The sequence below is a fragment of the Canis lupus genome, chromosome 5 (assembly GCF_011100685.1).
Source record: "Canis lupus familiaris isolate Mischka breed German Shepherd chromosome 5, alternate assembly UU_Cfam_GSD_1.0, whole genome shotgun sequence".
Classification (NCBI taxonomy): Eukaryota; Metazoa; Chordata; class Mammalia; order Carnivora; family Canidae; genus Canis; species Canis lupus.
This window is the reverse complement of record NC_049226.1, coordinates 42,448,009-42,467,125: the sequence shown is the minus strand read 5'-3', so window position 1 is coordinate 42,467,125 and position 19,117 is coordinate 42,448,009. Positions and strand designations below refer to the sequence as shown.

General features: G+C 53.5%; 1 protein-coding gene across 3 annotated transcripts in view; it reads left to right on the top strand.

Annotated features, from left to right (window-relative positions):
• MPRIP (myosin phosphatase Rho interacting protein) overlaps nt 1-19,117 on the top strand; it is a 154,730-nt gene that overhangs the window by 119,342 nt on the left and 16,271 nt on the right. For 2 of the 3 annotated variants that reach the window (XM_038537131.1, XM_038537132.1), the window contains exons 13-17: nt 2,178-2,287; nt 5,427-5,988; nt 7,744-7,860; nt 17,797-17,944; nt 18,509-18,626. In XM_038537131.1, the coding sequence (XP_038393059.1) occupies nt 2,178-2,287; nt 5,427-5,988; nt 7,744-7,860; nt 17,797-17,944; nt 18,509-18,626 (1,055 nt within the window). Of the gene's footprint in view, nt 1-2,177; nt 2,288-5,426; nt 5,989-7,743; nt 7,861-10,439; nt 14,286-17,796; nt 17,945-18,508; nt 18,627-19,117 lie in introns of all 3 variants that reach the window. The other variant, XM_038537130.1, reaches the window with a different exon arrangement.

The window sequence follows — 19,117 nt, the reverse complement described above, 5'->3', positions numbered from 1 at the left end:
GGGCTGCTTTCTGTGTGATGAGGCCGTGGCCAGAACCACGCAGGTGCTGGTTTCTCTCTAAGAACTCACTTGCTCTCTTGGTCACAAAGTCATTTCTGAGTCACCTATGCTCCCTAGCTGATCTCAGCTGCCAGTCGGACCCCTCTTCACTTTACCCTGGGCGGGGCACTGTGAGCTTCTCTCTAGTTCTAATGCTTTTCCATGAGCCCCATGGACTCAGAGTTGTAAGCCAGAAGAGACTGATTTCACTGCGGGAGAGTGGGTCCCAGGAGGGGCTCAGCCTGGACCACTAAGGAGCTTTAGGATCTTGTGAGGCAAGGCTGGAGGACTGAGTTTGCGGTGTCCTTGTCTAGCACCCACAAGATAGCTGAGTGCAGAAGCCAGTAGAAGGTGGCAAAATGGGAGCCTTGCATGCCGGGTCCGTAATTGGTCTTGTCCTGAGGTTGGTGGAAGCACTGCCATGTGCTGGATGACACGAGACAGCTGTGCCTTAGTAAGACACATCCAGAAGGACCCACAGTACACTTAGAAAGGAGGGGAAGGTAGAGGCAGAAGGCCAAGCAATGAGGGGCAAAGAAACTGGTGAGAGCTGCCATGCTGGAAGAGCACCTGGGATGTGGCTCTGGCCAGGTGAGGGAGAAGCCAGGTGTGAAGTCTCACACCCCAGAGCATGGTGAGCTTGTGCTGAAGTGGGGCAGCAGAGGCAGCTTCTGACAGGAGGGGAGCCTCTGGAGCTCTGGCCTGTGGTGTGTTTGAGGCTCCAGTAGACTCCCTGGGAACATTAGACACACAGTCACAAGCATGGAGTCTGTTGGGAAAGAGCTCTCTGCAGGTGAGAGATGAGCTCATGGGAAAGAATGTACAGGTTGCTGAGGTCAGACTACAGAAATACCCACAGTGGAGTGGGGGGAAGCAGAGGACCCAGGGACATGGGGAGGGCCAGGGCACAAGGGGCTGGTGCTTCAGAGAGCCCTAGGGCAGTACCCCTGCCCCTGGCTTGCACAGAGGGGAAAGCGATGATGGAGAGATGAGCTGGGAAGTGGGCTGTGGACCAACTCGACTGGGAGTGCCGGCGGGGGCCTGAGGCAGATGATGAGGTCCGGTCCAAGCTGCACTTTGCATCATGCTTGGCCAGCACATGGTCTCTTATATTTTACCCCTGGCCGTGCCAGGGCCCATCCCAAGACCATTTTGGTGATTTTGTCTTCCCGTCAGCTGACTAGCCGACATGTCTTACAGGTCCATTGGTCAGTAGCTGGGGCAGCCTAAAGAACAGTAGTGACACCTTACTTCTGTGACACCTGAGTGTCATGCCCCTCCCCGTCTTGGGAGGTGCCTGGCAGCATGCCTCAGCAACACAAGGATTGCATTCCAGAGGCCTTTCTGCTCATTGGCCTTGCTGCCCATCTCAGCCCCCATATGGCTCCCCTCTCCTCTTGTCCACCTGGTGTCATCACATAGCGAGACTCCTCTCCCTCAGCCACCACCAGCATGCTCCTCCATCTCACTCGTCCCACCAGGTCACCTAGGTCAGGGGTAGGGGGCCCAGGGATTATCCTAGAAGCACCCCCCCCCACCTTGGCTCCCATATCCTATTAATGAGGGACTGCATACCACCTCCTTCACTGCCCCAGAACCTCCTTATTCTCTGTCACTGTGCTAAGTCTAACTACACCTGCCCTGGCAGGTCTCCCTGCCTCTTCTGAGCCCAGCAGATGCAGCCCCCATTGGGCCCAGCCTGCCTGCCAGGTCCCGTGCCTGCCACGTCCCGTGCCTGCCACTCTTCTCTCCCTGTCACCCTGTGCACCTGATGTGCATGGGTTGCATGGCACTGAGTCTGGGATGGTGCTGTCCCTGGTCTGGGGGGCCCCTTCCCACTGCTCCCCACATGCTGGCCTTGTGGTCAAGTCACGCACCCTCCTTCCCCCCAGTCTGTGAGGCCCTGAAAGATGAGCCATCTGGGTGCCAGGGACATGTAGGCACACAGGAAACAGAGAGGTGGGTGGTTGAATCAGCCATGAAAGCAGATCCGATTTCCTTTGCTCTCCAGCTCTTATTTGAGGGGGACACACACAGTGTCCTAGGACAGCCCCCTACCTGGCAGCAGTTCTCCCTACATGAAGTCCTTTGAGGGCAAGGAGTTGGCAGTCCCTAATGACAGCTTGTCTTTTGTGTAGACAAAGGAGGGCGAATTCACTCTCTCTGCTATGACATCTGGAATCCGGCGGAATTGGATCCAGACCATCATGAAGCACGTGCACCCGACCTCTGCCCCAGATGTGACGAGGTGAGACAAACAGAATGCCTGAGGGTCACCTCCCCTGCTGGCCACCGCCTCACTCCTACATGGATCTGCAGTTATTTTGGGATGTGTGCTCGTGCCTGTCCCAGCCCAGTCTTCTGCCTTCCCTCCTCTGTCCCACCATCGGCTGGCCTCGCTTAGTCTCCCCTTGCCTTCCTGCTTTTTCTGCCTCGGGTTACCTTTTCTGCCTTTAGGCCTGGCCGGTGTGGCTGCCTGTGCCAGGAGCATTTGTGCTCCTATCGGGACTGAACCTAGTCCTGGGTGTTGGGCCTCTCTGACAGTGGAGTAAGAGCAGCCCTGAATGTCACATTCACAGACTACCAGAGCATTTCTTTTTCTTGATCTTTTTGCTCCACACCTGTATGTGTTGGTTTTCTGTGCAACCAGGAGAAACTTCTTTGAAATTCAGTGCTGGAACTGAGATGGAAATCTTATTCTTTCCTCATGTTAAGTCTCTGGTTTGTATACCTCACAATGTGCCACGTGCCTTCCTCCTTCTGCCCTGAAGGTTAGAAACCTGGTATTTTCAGTTTAAAAGAAAGAGAAGATTCTGGTGTATGGGGCTGGTTCCACGATGCCTAGAATTCTACTGTTCTCAGCTGAAGGCCTCAGAGCGTTTACCTGTTTTGAGAACCTCTTATTGACACTTTTCAGATCATATATTTTACATGATTCTTCCAATGTATTTATTTTGTTGCTGCTCACACCTGGGGCAGCGGCCTCGGGCAGCTGTGGCCATGTCAAATCTTTGTCTTTCCTAGTGACACTGCATCTCTTTGAAAAAAAGGTAGGAATAAAATCATCTCTCCTGTGTTTATTGGCATTGTTTGTTCATTCCCTCATTTACTAAGTTAACAGATTATTTGGTGGTTCTGTCAGTAAGACCAGGTGTTGGTGGCCAGGACAAGTTCTCAAGTATCCTGTTGGGAGCTCTGGCTTATCTGTTAGTGGAATGCCTCCTGACTATATAGAGGTGAATGGGGCACTCTTGTCCTCATGGGCAGCCTCAGTGGCTGCCCTCTGGCTTTTTCCCAGCCAGGAGTAGAGAGCTTTATAAGGCCAGCACTCAGCACCTTGATGATGCCCCCCTCCCCAGCAAAGCAAGAAAGGCAGCTCAGGGTTCTTCAGCAAGGCTGCTGCCACAGGGCATAGGGTGGTGGACATGAGAGGGCCTGAGGTCCTGTCCTGGCCGCCAGGATTCCCCTGCCTGCCGTGTCCCAGCTGGAAGAAGTCTGCTTTGGGATGTCCCAGGGCAGGCCTGTGGCTTTGGCCTCAGAGCAGAAATGAAGGACACACTTGAGCATATGCATGTGCACATGTGTCTCAGGCCAACATTCACAGTTCCCTGCCACACTCAGACATGGGCTTCATGTGGGAACTCAGCACCTTGATGAACTACAGACCATGGGGACCAGGTGTTTGGTTTGTGTGGAAAGATTGACTTAGTGATTGTCTTCTGACTAGACTTTACTTCAGATTTACTGTATCTCAAACTCAGGGGGTCCTCACCTTCCCCCAATTTGTCTTCAGCCTTTCTGCTTGTTTTATGTGGGCTTTTATAGCTTGAGGAAAATTTGGATTTTCTTAGTGCCTATAGGAAAGTCTCAAGAAAGCATTAGAAACAGGGCAGCCCGGGTGGCTCAGCAGTTTAGCGCCACCTTCAGCCCAGGGCCTGATCCTGGAGACCCGGGATCGAGTCCCACGTCAGGCTCCCTGCATGCAGCCTGCTTCTCCCTCTGCTTGTATCTCTGCCTCTCCCTATCTCTCTCTCTCTCTCAAATAAATAAATAAATACTTAGAAAAAAAAGAAACAGATACAAACTTCAGAGGTATAGGTCTAAGCGATGTACTGTGTTCCCCCGGCAACTACAGTAGGGAGTGGCAGGGACTTCCTGCCTGGGGGCTGGAGGGGCTTCCTCTCATGGAGCCATGACTGCTGTTCCCAGCTCTCTATGTGGCTGCAATGCCCTACACAGTTGTAAGCCTGGGTCAGCTCTCAGTTTAGTGGCATTGAAAGATCCCTTCTGGAGAGCTTTTATTCAGATGCACATGTGGTCTTAAATTGGCAACTTGCAGGTCCCACCGCCCTGAAGCACTTGGGGACAAATGGCCCAGAGCATGATGACAACCACATTTTCTGTCCCTTGGGTGGCTTAGCCAGTTAAGTGTCCCAACTCTTGATTTCAGCTCAGGTCTTAATCTCAGAGTCATGAGTTCAAAGCCCTGTGGTAGGCTCCACGCTAGGCATAGAGCCTACTAAAAAAAAAAAAAAAAGAAATTAAAAGCAGGTCCCCCTACCACCTCCCACACCTCTCTCGCTGGCCCTCAAGACCCTTGATGGCTTCCAACTCTGTTCTGTCGCCTTGGACAGGACCAGAGGCCACTCTGCTCAGGCCAGGGGCCTCAAACCACAACTGTTGCTCTCACCTACCCCTGCTCTGAGGGGCATCATTTTTAGAAATCTGCTTTAGGGCAAATTGGACAAAGACATGGACTCCTTACTGGACAAGCAGAGGTGCCCTTGAATCCCCTCCCTTCTCACCTCCTGCACATGGTGAGCCACATTAGTGCCACCTGGGCCATCTCTCTTAACCTGAGTACAGTGGTCTCAGACCTTTTACTCTGTGATCCATTTGTCACACCAGCCACCATGGTGGTTTTCTTAAAATGCAGACTTGATTGGGTTATTTACCACTTGCTTAAAAACTTCGAGCCTTTTGAGAGAAGTGGTTGGTCTCATTCATTCTGTCAGCCCTGCCTGGTGCACACAGGCTACAGGGTTGGCTTCTCTCATGACCTCATTTAGATGGTGGCTGTGCACGGTGCAACCTGGGTGTGTATCTCCATCAGGACACTCCCTTAGGGCATCTCCTCTGTCAGGGGTTCCTCTGAGGTCCGAGACTGGAAACCTCTGAGCCATCTGTGGTTCTTACTTTCTCATCCCTACTCAGAACCAGTTTGATTCTCCCTATGAGAGACACAAGTAAAGGCAAAGTATTCTTTTCTCCTCTCTCCTGTGGGAACCATAGCTGCATAGGGACTGTGGTGGAGCCAGGCCCCCCACCAGGTTGGGTGGCTGCCACCAGGAGCCACACCTGACAGGCTCTCTGCCCCTTGCCCTTAGCTCACTGCCAGAGGAAAAGAACCGGAGCAGCTCCTCCTTTGAGACCTGCCCGAGGCCGAGTGAGAAGCCCGATATGGAGCGTGGAGAGCCAGACCCCGAGCAGAAGAGGAGCCGGGCTCGGGAGCGGAGGCGGGAGGGGCGCTCTAAGACCTTTGACTGGGCCGAGTTCCGCCCTATCCAGCAGGCCCTGGCTCAGGAGAGGGCCAGCACCACAGGGATTTCTGACACCCACCCTGAGGCTGAGGCCGGTGAGCTAGAGCGGGAGCGTGCACGGCGGCGGGAAGAACGCCGTAAGCGCTTCGGGATGCTTGATGCCACGGATGGGCCTGGTGCCGATGATACAGCCCTGCGAATGGAGGTTGACCGGAGCCCAGGGCTGCCAGTGACCACTGACCTCAAGACCCAGAACGTCCACGTGGAGATCGAGCAGCGGTGGCATCAGGTGGAGACAACTCCTCTCCGAGAAGAAAAGCAGGTGCCCATTGCCCCCTTGCACCTGTCCTCCGAAGATGGAGGTGACCGGCTCTCCACTCACGAGTTGACCTCTCTGCTGGAGAAGGAGGTAACAGGTTCTGGGCAACAACCTTCCCCAGCACCCACTGTACCTGCTGCTGGCCACATGATACTGAGGGATATGTGGTCCTGAGAGCTCTGGTAGACAAACAGCTTATTAGAGTACAGTGCAGGCACCGAGAGGTATAAGAGGGTGCCACATCGGCAGGGTGGCAGGGAGGGGGCTCCAGGCTTTTCGAGAAGGAAAGGCTTTGCCATGCGGTTGGGACATTGCCATATAGAGCTGAGGGTGGCCAGAAACTAGGCTGATGAGATGCAGGACCCAGGTGGGGACCCTGTCCTACCCTGTTACAGGCATAAACTAGAGATTTGAGACAGGAGAGGGGCATGAGCAGAATTAGTGGTCAGGCCTGGGTCAAAGGGGCCGGGCTGAAGCTGGAGGCAGAGACAAGCCTCCAGGCTTTTTGCAACAGCCAGGTAACCATTAATGGGATCAGAGGGGGATGCAAGGCAGGCAGATGCTGGATTCTGGATGTTGAATTCAAGATGTGAAACAGAGGCCTACGGGCAGGAGGTGGTGAGCCTGGCAGGCTGGGCAGAGGATTGTCACCATGCCACTGACTTGAAGGATACCCTGTAAGTCACTGGGCACCAGAGAGGGTCCCTCTGGGATGCAGAGCTGAGTAAGCCAGTCCCTGCATTTGTAACATATCCAGAAATCAAATCTGGGAAACTTGGTAGTGGATTTATAAGCCTGAACAGTGAGTTTCCTAGATGAGGTACAGCATTATGCCTGCCTTTTAAGAACATTCAGCAACATGTTTCAAATGTGTTTTTTTCCAGGAGTAGCTAATTGAAGTGGAAGATTTGCCACTTTGGGCAACCTCCGCTTACCTTTTTCCTATTAAATTTATGAGGCTGACATTTATCACTAACACCAACATTCTATTTTTTTCCCTTTTCTACATATATTAATATAATAATAAACCAAGATGCAATAAAAGTTCAAACTCACATGGGTCTAAACTGTCAAAATGAGCCCACTGGCCTACAGGTCACATGCTGGACCATGAATCTATCATAGACAGCAGAGTCTAAAAGCCAGGCATCTCTGTGCGGCCCACAGCAGAGCCTGGCAGCACCCTGCCCACCTGCTGCATTACACAGCCCCTCCAGTAGGGTGGGCAGCCCCCATAACCCAACATCTAGTAGGTACCTGAGAGAGTTCAGGGAAGAGGTGGGTAGACGGATAGATAAATTCAAAGTCACTGAAAGCAAGAGGAGTGTGCAGTCGCTTGCCCACTTTACACATCTTATGGAGCCCTTCCTGCAAACAGAATTTTATATGGAATCTATTATATAAAAGTGTTAAAAAAAAAAAAAGGAGCTATTTCAGTGGAAGCTATGGCAGGGCCTGGAGCGAGGGCTGCCCCAGGTCAGCAGTGGCCTTTTGACCACACTGAGGAAATTGGAAGGACCCAGCAGGATGGTCTCCTGACACAAGCAGAAAGCCCCCATTTCCTGGTCAGGTCTGCACGTCACATCCTTATGGGCATGTGGGAATTATGTGGGTGCCCAGGGTAACAAGTATGCTGCTGTTATGTATGGCTTGAGCTGGAACCTTCAGTTCCAGATGCTGCAGATAAAGACCAGATCGGCACATGCACTGAAATGTGGCCATGGGGAAGGCCAACCACAGAGTCCCTGTGTGCTCCAGCCGAGCAAGAGTCAGAAATGCCACTGTACCACCACCTCTAGTCATTATCATCACTTTGTTACAAAATGTGTGTCTCTTTGCCCACAGTTGGAGCAGAGCCAGAAGGAGGCCTCAGACCTTCTGGAGCAGAACCGGCTCCTACAGGACCAGCTGAGGGTGGCTCTGGGCCGGGAACAGAGCGCCCGGGAGGGCTACGTGCTGCAGGTAGGGCTGCAGGGCTGCTGTGGCCCTTGTTCATTTGGGCATCAGTGTGAGGGCCCAGGCAGGCTAGGAATGTGCAAAACCTGGCTGAGCAGGAGCAGCCTGTCCCAAGTGCTGCAGCATCAGGGCTCTCAGGCTCCTGGGTCATTTGTAGCTTCACCCCTAGTAAGATGCTTTAGACAGTCTGCCTGAAACCTCTATAGCTAAGGGTTTTTCTTTGTTTCATCCTGATCATTTTTCCTCTCGGTTCTCAGAGTACTTAGTATATATTTATCATAAATATCACATATTTACATGTCGTTTCTACTTGCTTTCACAAATAGTCATATTAGATCCATTTTCCCGATTGAAGAAATTGAACAACAGCCAGCCAAGTGCCTCCTTACCACCAAGTTGGTGACAAAGCTAAAACTGGTTCCCTATCCTTGACCTTGTATGTACCACACCTATAGGACAACCTGGGGCCATTAGCATTCTCCTAGTGGTGCCTCTTCTTATTTTCTGCCTAGCCAACCCCCCAGCCTAATGGGAAGCCCAGTGAGAAGAGCAGCAACATGAGTCCAAACCCATGCCTTCCATCAGAGAGCTCTGGGCCCACATGCTGGCTAGCAAGGAGTGGTGCTGCCCTGCTGTCTCACCAGGCAGGAGAGCACCTGGACAGGGCGCTCATCAGTGGGAGCCTATTGTCCTGTAGCATTCTAGGCCCTGTTTGAATTTTAGGGTACAAAACAACACACTCCTGCCCCATCGTGCTGATGTGCTAGTAGGGAGAGGTAGTAGGTGAGGGAGTGCTGGGGAGATGCAAAATGGGGTGATGGAACAGGGAAAACTGGAGCTCTCAGCCAAGGCTGAGAACAGAGCACTCCAGTCAGGGTCCTGCCACTGACCGATGGAAGCCAGTGCCATCCCCTGCAACCTTGGCCTTCTTGTCCATGTAGACTTAGAACTTGACCCTAAGGGCCTTTCCAGCTCTCAGTGACCCAGAGTTTCTGTGATAAGTGTCTGTGTCGACATTTCCAGACCACAGCATACCGGCTACCTTGGTCCAAGTCATCCCAGGCCATACGTGAGCCTCTGGACAGTTTACCTTCCCTCCTGTCTCCGTGCCATTGTTTGTCGTGCGCTCCCTCTGCCTTCTCTTTCGACCCCAATTTTGACCGTGGCACTGGGTGCCTTGTGTGCCCTGGTCCTCCCCAGCCCCTTTAGCCAAGTTACAGCCATGCCCAGATCAGATTCTCAGGCCCCAGGAACTGGTAATGGTGGGCAGCCTTTTTTCTTGTATGTGCTTCCTGGGTCATTTTGTGCAGACTTTCCAGGTTTGGGGAGCATCTTTTTTTAAATGTGCACCGATTTCACTTCACATCATGTGGTAGAGATACTAGCAGCAGATTTTGCACATTGCTAACCTAAGAACCTGCCTCCATGTCTAACCTGGATGATTGCATGAGCCTGCACCAAAGCCCCTGGCAAAGCTGGGCAGAGCTGGTTTCTTAAAACCTTCCTGCTAGGTCTAACAACAGGTGACTTTTAACCTCCCTTTGTGCTTTGAAATGCTTATAACCGAGTCATCTGGAATGACCAAGGGCCTCTGGGACTAAGGGTCAGGAGGAGCCAGCCACTCAGGGTGGGCACTGCATAACGGTGCTGGGAGGAGGAGCGTGCATGGTTTGGACATCAAGTGTAACTTTAACCTGAGTGTCACATCTGTGGCTTCCCTGCCAGCAGAGCAGAGCTAGAGCGAGCCATAGGTAGGCTAGATTCTTAGGCTGGGCTCTTCTCTCTCTTGTTTACTTTTGTTTTTGCCCCTGCAGTAGTTAGCTCTGTCTGTTCTGCATGCCTTTCAGTTTGGGGAGTTTTGCTTCATTTGTGTTTTGTTTCTTGCATGCTTCACTTTCTTATTTTGAATTCCACAAAGGTTTGTTTGTTTTGTTGATTATCATGTTTTACTCCATGGTTTCCGTTTTTCCCCTCGTTTTGTCTTCTTGCAGGTAGAGATTAGTTCTTCCTGTTACTGTAGAGGACGGGCTCCACTTCCCCAAGGAAAATGTTTCAGATGTCACCTCACTGGCATCCCGAGCAGTTGCCTCCCTTCCTTCTCTCCCCGTCCTAGAAGGAAGTAGCATCACACCACCCGCACCACCCCGGGTCCTGGCTTTTGTAGGGTTTGTTGCCTAGAGCCGCCTACCTTTTGTTTTGCAAAACAAACAAATAAATCCTGAAGCTCTGCTCCTCCCCCTGTCCTTCTTCCCAGCGTTCTCCTGTCCTCCAGTCTTCCTGTTTGCTCATCAGTGTGCTCCATTATTCACTTTTGTTTGGTTTAGTTCTCCTAGAAGCTGCTTGGTTAGAGCCGTGTGATGTTACTGTCCATGTTTTTTCTGTTTACCTAGAAGCAGCTACTTGCCAAAAAAAATTTTAAGATGATTTGTTGAATTTGTTTTTTAATTGAAAAAAAAAAAATGATGCCGAGGATAAAAGGCAGCCCCATCAAGGAGCTTTTCTGTGGTTGACCCTGGCCAGAGGTGTGACACTCAGAACCGGGAGTCCCGAGTGTTACTAACCAGTGTTTAATCGGTTTTTTTAAGACTGAAGTGGCCACCTCCCCATCCGGTGCCTGGCAGAGGCTCCATAGAGTCAACCAGGATCTCCAAAGCGAGCTGGAGGCCCAGTGCCAGCGCCAGGAGCTGGTCACGCAGCAGATCCAGTCCCTGAAACGCAGCTATGGGGAGGCCAAGGACGCAATCCGGCACCATGAGGCCGAGATCCGGAGCCTCCAGGCGCGGCTCAGCAATGCCGCCGCCGAGCTCACCATCAAGGAGCAGGCACTGGCCAAGCTCAAGGGGGACTTGAAGCTGGAGAGGGACAAGGTCCGTGAGCAGCTGGAGGAGCGGCAGCACCGTGAGGCCGCACTCAGCGGGCAACTGCAGGCCAGTGAGCAGAAGCTTAAGAGCGCTGAGGCCCTGCTGTTGGAGAAGACACAGGAGCTGCGGGACTTGGAGACGCAGCAGGCACTGCAGAGGGACCGGCAGAAGGAAGTGCAGCGGCTGCAGGACCGCATTGCTGACCTCAGCCGGCAACTAGGTGCTAGCGAGCGGGCCCAGAGGCTGATGGAGGAGAAGCTGCAGGCCAACTACGAGCTGCTGCTGGAGAGCTGTGAGAAGGAAAAGCAGGTGCTTCTGCGGAACCTCAAGGAGATGGAGGACAAGGCCAGCGCCTACGAGGACCAGCTCCAGGACCGAGAGCAGCAGATGGAGGTCCTCCAAAAGGAGAAGCTGAGCGCCAAGTTCGAGGGCAGTGAGGTAGTCCACCGGCTGGAGGAACAGCTGCAGATGAAGGAGGCCAGCATCCAGAAGCTGGCTGAGCATGTCCAGAGCCTCAGAGACGAGCGGGACCTGATCAGGCAGCGGTTCCAGGAGCTGATGGATCGTGTCACCCTGTCTGATGGGGACATGGCTGAGCTTCAGGAGAAGCTGAGTGTGAGGGAGGCCGACTACCAGAGCCTGGAGCACTCCTACAGGAGGGTGGCTGGCCAGCTCCAGAGTATGCACATGCTGCTGAAGGAGAAGGAGGAAGAGCTGAAGCACATCAAGGAGATGCATGAGAAAGTTCTGGAAAAGAAAGAGCAGGACCTCAATGAGGCTTTGGTTAAAATGGTTGCTTTGGGGAGCAGCTTAGAGGAAACAGAAACAAAGCTCCAGGCAAAGGAAGAGATTTTAAGGAGATTGGGAAAGGAATTCTCAGAGGATGCGGAGGAGCCACAGAGCTGCCTAGAAGAGGCAGGGGATGGCACAGTGCTGTCGGGCCCACGGCTCCAAGCTGCTGGCTCACCCCCAGCCTCCCAACATTCCAGGCTTGAGGATGAGGATCCTGGGGCTGTCCTGGTGGAGGAGCGTGGCGATAGCAGCCCCAAGAGAGAAGAGAGCATGGCGTCTCTGAAGTCAGAGGTGCCAGACAGGGAGGGGCCCCCTCAGAGCACAGCAAAACCTGACCAGGGAGGATCTGGTGTTAAAAGGCAAAGAATCCGGTTCTCCACGATTCAGTGCCAAAAATACACACACCCTGATGGGTCTGAGAAGACCTGGACCAGCAGCACATCCTCCGACACCAGCCAGGACCGGTCACCCTCAGAGGAGAGCATGTCATCAGAGGCCACCCCCAGCTCTCTCCCTGCAACCAGTGACTCCGATACTTATCTCTCCATAATACACTCCCTAGAGACCAAGCTCTACATAACGGAGGAGAAGCTCAAAGATGTGACGGTGAAGTTGGAGAGCCAGCAGGGCCAAAGCCAGGAGGCCCTACTTGCTTTGCACCAGCAGTGGGCTGGCACGGAGGCACGGCTCCGTGAGCAGCTCCGGGCCAGCCTGCTCCAGGTCGGGGCACTGGCCTCCCAGCTAGAGCAGGAAAGACAGGCAAGGGCGAAGATAGTTGAAAATCACGTTGGGGAGCTTGGCGACTTCCAGATGAAAAACAGTCAGGCTCTGGCTTGCTTAGAGAACTGCCGAGAACAACTACGATCCCTGCCAGCAGCCAGCCAGGAGGAAGCACAAGACACAGGAGCAGGCCCCCTGGCCAGCACAGAGGGCACACTCATCAGCACCCACCCGGCCATGCGCCACTGGTCCACTCCTTCAGACAGTGCGGCCCAGGCTCAGCCTGAGGACTCGAGTTTCTTGGAGATCAGGAAAGCACTTTCACAGCCACCACACCGGCCTGAGCTGACCGAGCAGGAGCAGCTGAAACTCCTTTCTGATCAAATAGCTCTGGAGGCCTCGCTGATAAACCAAATAGCAGAGTCTTTAAAAAACACAACATCAGATATCTCGCGAGTTCTCCATGAGATCTCCCAGTCAGGAAACTTGCCCCTGGAACCTGAAAGTGTGGCTCTCTGCCCTGGGGCCACAGCAGACACCTGGGCGAAGAAGTTGCTAGTGGATGGTGAATTCTGGAGCCAGGTAGAGTCCCTGAGTAAGCGCCTGGGAACGCAGAGAGGAGAGGCAGCTGATGCATCCAGAGGAGAGCCACAGAGTGTCCCAGCAGCCCTGGTCCCTGCCCTGGCGGATGCCACGTGGGTGAGGGCAGAGCTCAACTTTGCCCTGCAGTCAGTAAGGGAATCATTCCAACGGAGGTTGCAGAGCATCCAGGAGACCCTCCAGGGGACCCAGGTGGCCCTGCAGCAGCACAAGCGCGTGTTAGGGGACATCTTGGGAGCCTACCGAACCCCCGACTTTGAGAGAGTGATGCAGCAGGTCTCAGAAGCCCTCAAGCTTCCCTCAGGCATCGAAGACAATGTACAGGCATCCTGGGACCTGAGCCCATTAGGAGAAGTACTAAGTCATCAAAAAGCAGCCAGCTCCCAGGAGCCCTTTTTCGTGGCCCACCAGAGCTCTGGGGCCCTTGTTGCTATTCAGGAAGAACTCGCCCTGCAACTTAAAGATAAGGCCAGCCTCTTGTGGGAGATATCTGCCGCTTTAACCTCACTTCCCCCTGTGGAATCAGTAAGAGATTGTCAGAAGCTTCTCCAGGCATCCCAGAATCTCTCCTGGAACACTTATCTGGGAGGCCTCGGTCAGTATTCTTCATTATTAGTTCAGGATGCAATTATTCAGGCTCAGGTGTGTTATGCAGCCTGCAGAATCCGGCTGGAGTATGAAAAGGAGCTGCAGTGCTACAAAGAGTCCTGGCAGAGCAGGGGAGCCTCCTGCCAGGAACACGAGCAAGCCGTTGGGGCTCTGAGGGAGGAGTACGAGGAACTTCTCCGGAAGCAAAAGAGCGAGTACCTGGAAGTGATTGCCATCGTTGAGAGGGAAAATGCGGATCTCAAGGCCAGGGTCACCCAGCTGGACCGTCAGCAGAGGTGTCTGGAGGAAGTGGAAAGCAAGCACAGTGAGAACATGTTTGCCCTGCAAGGAAGGTACGAGGAGGAGATGAGGTGCGTGGTGGAACAGTTGAACAGAGCAGGGGACACACTACAGGCAGAGCACAGCAGAGTCCTGAGCCAGCTAGACGCCTCTGTCCGAGACCGACAGGACATGGAGAGGCAGCACGTGGAGCAGATGCAGAGCCTGGAAGACAGGTTCCAGCTGAAGATCAGAGAGCTGCAGAGCATCCACGAGGAGGAGCTGAGGACCCTGCAGGAACACTACTCACGGAGCCTGCAGTGCCTACAGGAGGCCCTGCACCACTACCAAAGGCGGCACCCGGAGGCCCTGCCAGCCCCCAGCTCCCCACCCAGCTGGCCCACAAGCCAGCCCAGGGACACTCTGCAGGCCGCCAGTGGAGAGGCTGAGTCCATGACAGGGCTGAGAGAGCGCATCCAGGAGCTGGAGGCCCAGATGGACACCATGCGGGAGGAGCTGGGACAGAAGGACCTGGAGGGCAGCGCGGCCACACTGCGGGAGAAGTACCAGAAAGACTTCGAGAACCTTAAGGTTCTGAAGTGTCCCTTAACTTGCAAGGCAGGGGAGGGGCAGGCCTTATTCTGCTTGTCAGGGGGTGGTGTCCCGTAAACAAGGCTCTCAGGGTGGAGCTGAGGACAAGCAGGACAAGTTGATATTCTCTCTCCCCTGAGTCCTCACTGGCATGATGTGGTCTCAGGCCAGGGCCTGGGCAAGGGTCTAGCCTCCTGTTCAGCATCCACCCTACCCCCACCCCCAAGGAGGGTTGGCAGAAGACGACTGGGAGCACCGTAAGAGAAGGAGTATGGTCCCCCCATCACCCCTTGGCCTGGTAACTCCGCATGATCCCAGCAGGTGGAAGCCTTTCTTGTCCCCATCCCAGCCTTGCCCTCTCTTCCACCCCCACAGAACCCACTCTAGGCCAGTACAGATGTAAACCTGTGGAGAAGAACCCACGAGAGATGGGCCAGAGCCTCTCTTAGAGGGCTGTCTTCTACTGACTGCCCCAGGAGAGCAGAGTTAGAGTTCCCAGAAGGATATTTGCAAGGCAGTGTCAAGGGTCACTCTCCTGTCCCCAACTGTCTGTGGGGAACTGGCATTTAATGGGCACTCTGTGGAAGAAGGGCTTTTCTACTGAGCACGCTTCTCGGTCACTGGGGTTCCTTCTCTGGAGGCTGCAACCTGTCCTCCACATCCTCACTCCATCTCACACTCTGCCTCATGAGGCAGGATACCCAGGCCCTGTCAGGTGTAGGTGACATTCCCAGGCTCCTCGGGGCCTTGGGCTGTGTGGGCTGGTCCAGGTTCTCACCTATCCCATTTGTAGGTAGAGATGCCTGCCTGCCTGCATGCGGGGAGCATGACTGCCCAGAACTTCCCCTAAGCTTCTCAGCATTACCCTCCCAAGCCTTGCACCATCCCTTGGGTGGAGCTGCATGCAATAAATGGCCAGACTCCTCAAAAGCCCTCCGTCCCCAGTCATACCCGGCTATGAGATGGCAGCGTGGGCTCCCAGGCTGCAGGCAGCTGCTTTACTGCTCCTGCCAAACCCAGTGCTAACGCTGCTATTTCCCAGCTGCTTGTTCCTAGAACTCTGAAAGTAGAAGACAAATGTGGCAACAGTGTATTCTTTACCTCTGTGTGATGACACAGCTCACTGACCAAAGACAAGCACATGTGGTCATCAGCAAGCTCTTGGATGGCCAAGAGGCCATTTTCTCCGTTCTTTTTACAAGAACCTTTTGAAAACTTCTGAATCGTGAGAAAGCTTTAAGAGTTGTTTTCCAAAAATGTGCAGACCGTGCCTCCAGGGTGGTCAGCACAAGTGAGCACAGCATTCGAGTGGGCCAGCTACACCTTTACCAGTAATTTGCATAAACATTGGTCTTAGTGCTCTGCTGCAGAGCACTCAGCTCCTTCCTGCGACGCCCTCAGGTCCGTGTCGCTGGGTCCCTGGGCATGTACATACCTTGTGTTCACTGGGAGCCAGGTACTCCCATCCCAGCAGTGAACGGTTTCCTCTCTGTTCCGACAGAGCCCCTGCGCAGTGCGGCATTGTCAGCCCCCGTGTCAGTCATCTGGGCGGTGACAGCATATCATTAGTTAGCAACAGATCGTGTTTGAGGGCTTCTGGTAGCATGTCTCTAGGGGCTGAGATGCTACTCATTCCGTGCATTCTGTCGTGCGCCTGTGAACATCCAGCCCATCCATGGAGTTCTCACTGCCCCCCTGGAGGGGCAGGAATTACAACAAAATAGCACTCTCGAGGGCCTCCGACTAATAGCTGTTCTTTTGTGCAGAGTTTTGTCCAGATCAGGGAGACCAGGGTCTTGGCCTGACAGCCTCCCTTCTGGCCACTGCAGGCTGACACCTTCCCTCACAGCTCTGCACAGTAGCCATTGAGGAACTGGGATTGATCCCAGGGATTACTGGCTTAAAAATTCAAATTTGTTTATTTTTCAACACATACACTGTCCAAGGAAGCAACGGGTCTTTATAGCTAATTCAGTGTTTCTGTAGGAAGAATTTTCACCCTTTAAGTATTCTAAAGCAGTCCAATCAAGCAAAACCCTAAAAGATTTACTAGCTATCTGCTCCTTGTGAATCAAAGCACACAGGAGGGAAGATGAGGGGCTTGGAAGCCACAGCCCCTGGGCTCTTCCAGCTATGCCATGATGTGAGGGCAGTGAGACGAGGACACTGGCCTTCAGATAGGAGCCACGTGGGAGAAGGAATTCCCAGTTGATGGTGGACAACGGTTAAGACCCATTTGACCAGTGCAGCCAGTCTGTTGCAGGGAAGTCTAAACTGTTGGAAGATACTGAGTGGAGTATCTCAGAAAGGCCTCTCCATTACTGTGGGGGCCCAGACAGAGACACCCAAGTGTAGTGATTTGATTTCTTATCCTTTCTTGAATCCAGGTGCAAGAAGATCCATCAAATAGTATAGGTTGAGAGGGAGGAACCCTCCCATATTCTGCATTTGGAACATAACATGGCCATATTCTGGTTTTTTTAAAAATCACTGAAAGGCCTAATCCTTACTCTGAAAGAGATCTTGCAGGGGATTTATTTAAAAGATGTACCTCCATGCACAGAATGGCTGCACTGAGCACAGCCTCATGGCTATGTGGCACATTCACCTGCCCCTTTGGTAAGAGGACTGTCATAAGCCAGGTTTGGGCATCTCTGAGTGGATGTGTGGGATGGTTGGACCCATCCTAGGGTGTACCTGTGTCCTTCCCCCAAACCTATGTCCAGGTAATAAACCAGCCTCATTCTAACCAGGCACGGACAAGTTCAGAGAGCAGTGCTGTTGTGTGTCTCATTTCACCTACAATTAGTGCCCCTCTTTGTACTCCTTGGGAAGGGAAGGAAGAAGATGCAGGCTGAAAGAGAAGAGATCATGTAGTCTAGTCTGATTCCCCTCATTGAACACCAGGTGAGGGTGGACAGCTGCTTAGTGGCCGGGCCAGACCCCCTGGCTCTGCGTACCTCCCACCCAACCCTCACCAGGATACCTGTCACTGGGGGGATGGTCTTGGCTCCCTTCAGCTGACAAAGACTCATTGCTGTTTGTGACTATGAAATGCCCTATCTGGTGCTGAAAGCTTCCTGCTGTAGAACTCCAAGCAGACACAGCCAACCTCCATACATTTGCTCTCTTCTCCCTCCCTCTGGTCAATCTTGCCCAGCAGTGATTCTGTAAAGGTTCAGGATCAGCTGTTTTAAATTCCACTGCAGCCTCTTCCCACTCACAGCACTGACTTTCCACAGAGAAGGAGGCTTCAGAATAATCTCCCAAATAAGAGAATTTATGTAAACTCTCTTTCCTAAATGCACTGATAGCGTAAAATGCCCAGTTGTATCAGTGAGCATCTGCAGACAGCCGTCCAATGGCTCTGCTGGCTCCATGCTCAGTGTCAGGGAGCATGTTGTCTGGACCAGGGAGCCTAGAGAGACCAGGCTGCTGGCTTCGTGATAAACACAACACCCAGCACAGTGGTCAAGGAAAACCTCCACGGAGTCCTTTTTACGTCTTACAGGCCACGTGCGAGCGAGGGTTTGCAGCCATGGAAGAAACGCACCAGAAGAAGATTGAGGACCTGCAGAGGCAGCACCAGCGGGAGCTGGAGAAGCTGCGGGAGGAGAAGGATCGCCTCCTGGCCGAGGAGACAGCAGCCACTATCTCAGGTGGGAGCTGAGCCTGGGAGACACTTGCACCCCTAGGACAGGGCATGCGGCAGGCTTCCTGAGCTGACTGCACGGCTGGGCAGTGAGCGGCCTTCACACTGTCTTCTAGCTGAGGTTTCAGCTTCGTTTTCCAAAACAAGCCTTTGATGGTTTCCTCCCAGGAAGAGGCTGGTTTGGGGAGCCCAGTGAGTGCTTGCAAGCCCCAGCCCAGCACCCCGAGCTTCACCCAAGGGGCGGTCCCCGGCCTCTCCAGTCCCCTCACTGACTTTGTGCTCCAACAGCATAAGACCGCCTCTGCCTACAGTGGCCAAGAACATCAGAGCACAGAGTTGCTGCAGCTTTTGCCTGGTGACAGACTTCGGCACAGAGCCTTCTGATATTTAAAAAAACCAAAAAACAACACCTGCGTCCCTTTTCTGGTGGGAGTTCCCTGGGAATTCCTTGGTTTGGGTGAGGCCAGCCTGACCACTCATGGACGCTGCATGAACAGCAGGCAGACACAGTGCTGTCCTGTCCACCTTGCCCCCGAGCCTCTCATGCTGATGGCTGTGTCCCTGCCTGCAGCCATTGAAGCCATGAAGAATGCCCACCGGGAGGAGATGGAGCGCGAGTTGGAGAAGAGCCAGCGGTCCCAGATCAGTAGCATCAACTCGGACATTGAGGCCCTACGACGACAGTACCTGTGAGTCCCTTCCTGCCCCCAGGAGGTGGCCCTCGTAGGTGGGGCTAGAGGGATTTCTGCTCTTCAGGTGGGGAGAGGCACCCTGCTGAGTCTTTCTGAGAGCCACAAGGACCTGGGTCTCAAGGGTGGGCATGGGCAGAGGCCCAACGGCTCCAGGGAAGTTCCAAGCCACCCTTCCTGAGGGGCTGAGCACCTGGGTTCCACTAACGGAAGAAGCAGCTCTGTGCCTCGGATCCAGGATGACAGAAGAGTGTCACAGGGCTTTGATTTTCGAGTGTGGAGAGAGCCTGGTCCTGGGTTATCAGACACAGAGCACCTCAAAAGTTAGTGTCGAAAACAAATCACAAGTGTGACTTCTCTCAGAAACAGGACATTTGTTTTGGCATGAATGAGTTCTGTCCTGACATCACAGGAGAGCTTTGTGTGGGGGGCCATTAAGCTCCTTGAAAAAGGAGCAGGGAGGAACACAGGAAAGATTCTGTAGGTCTGCA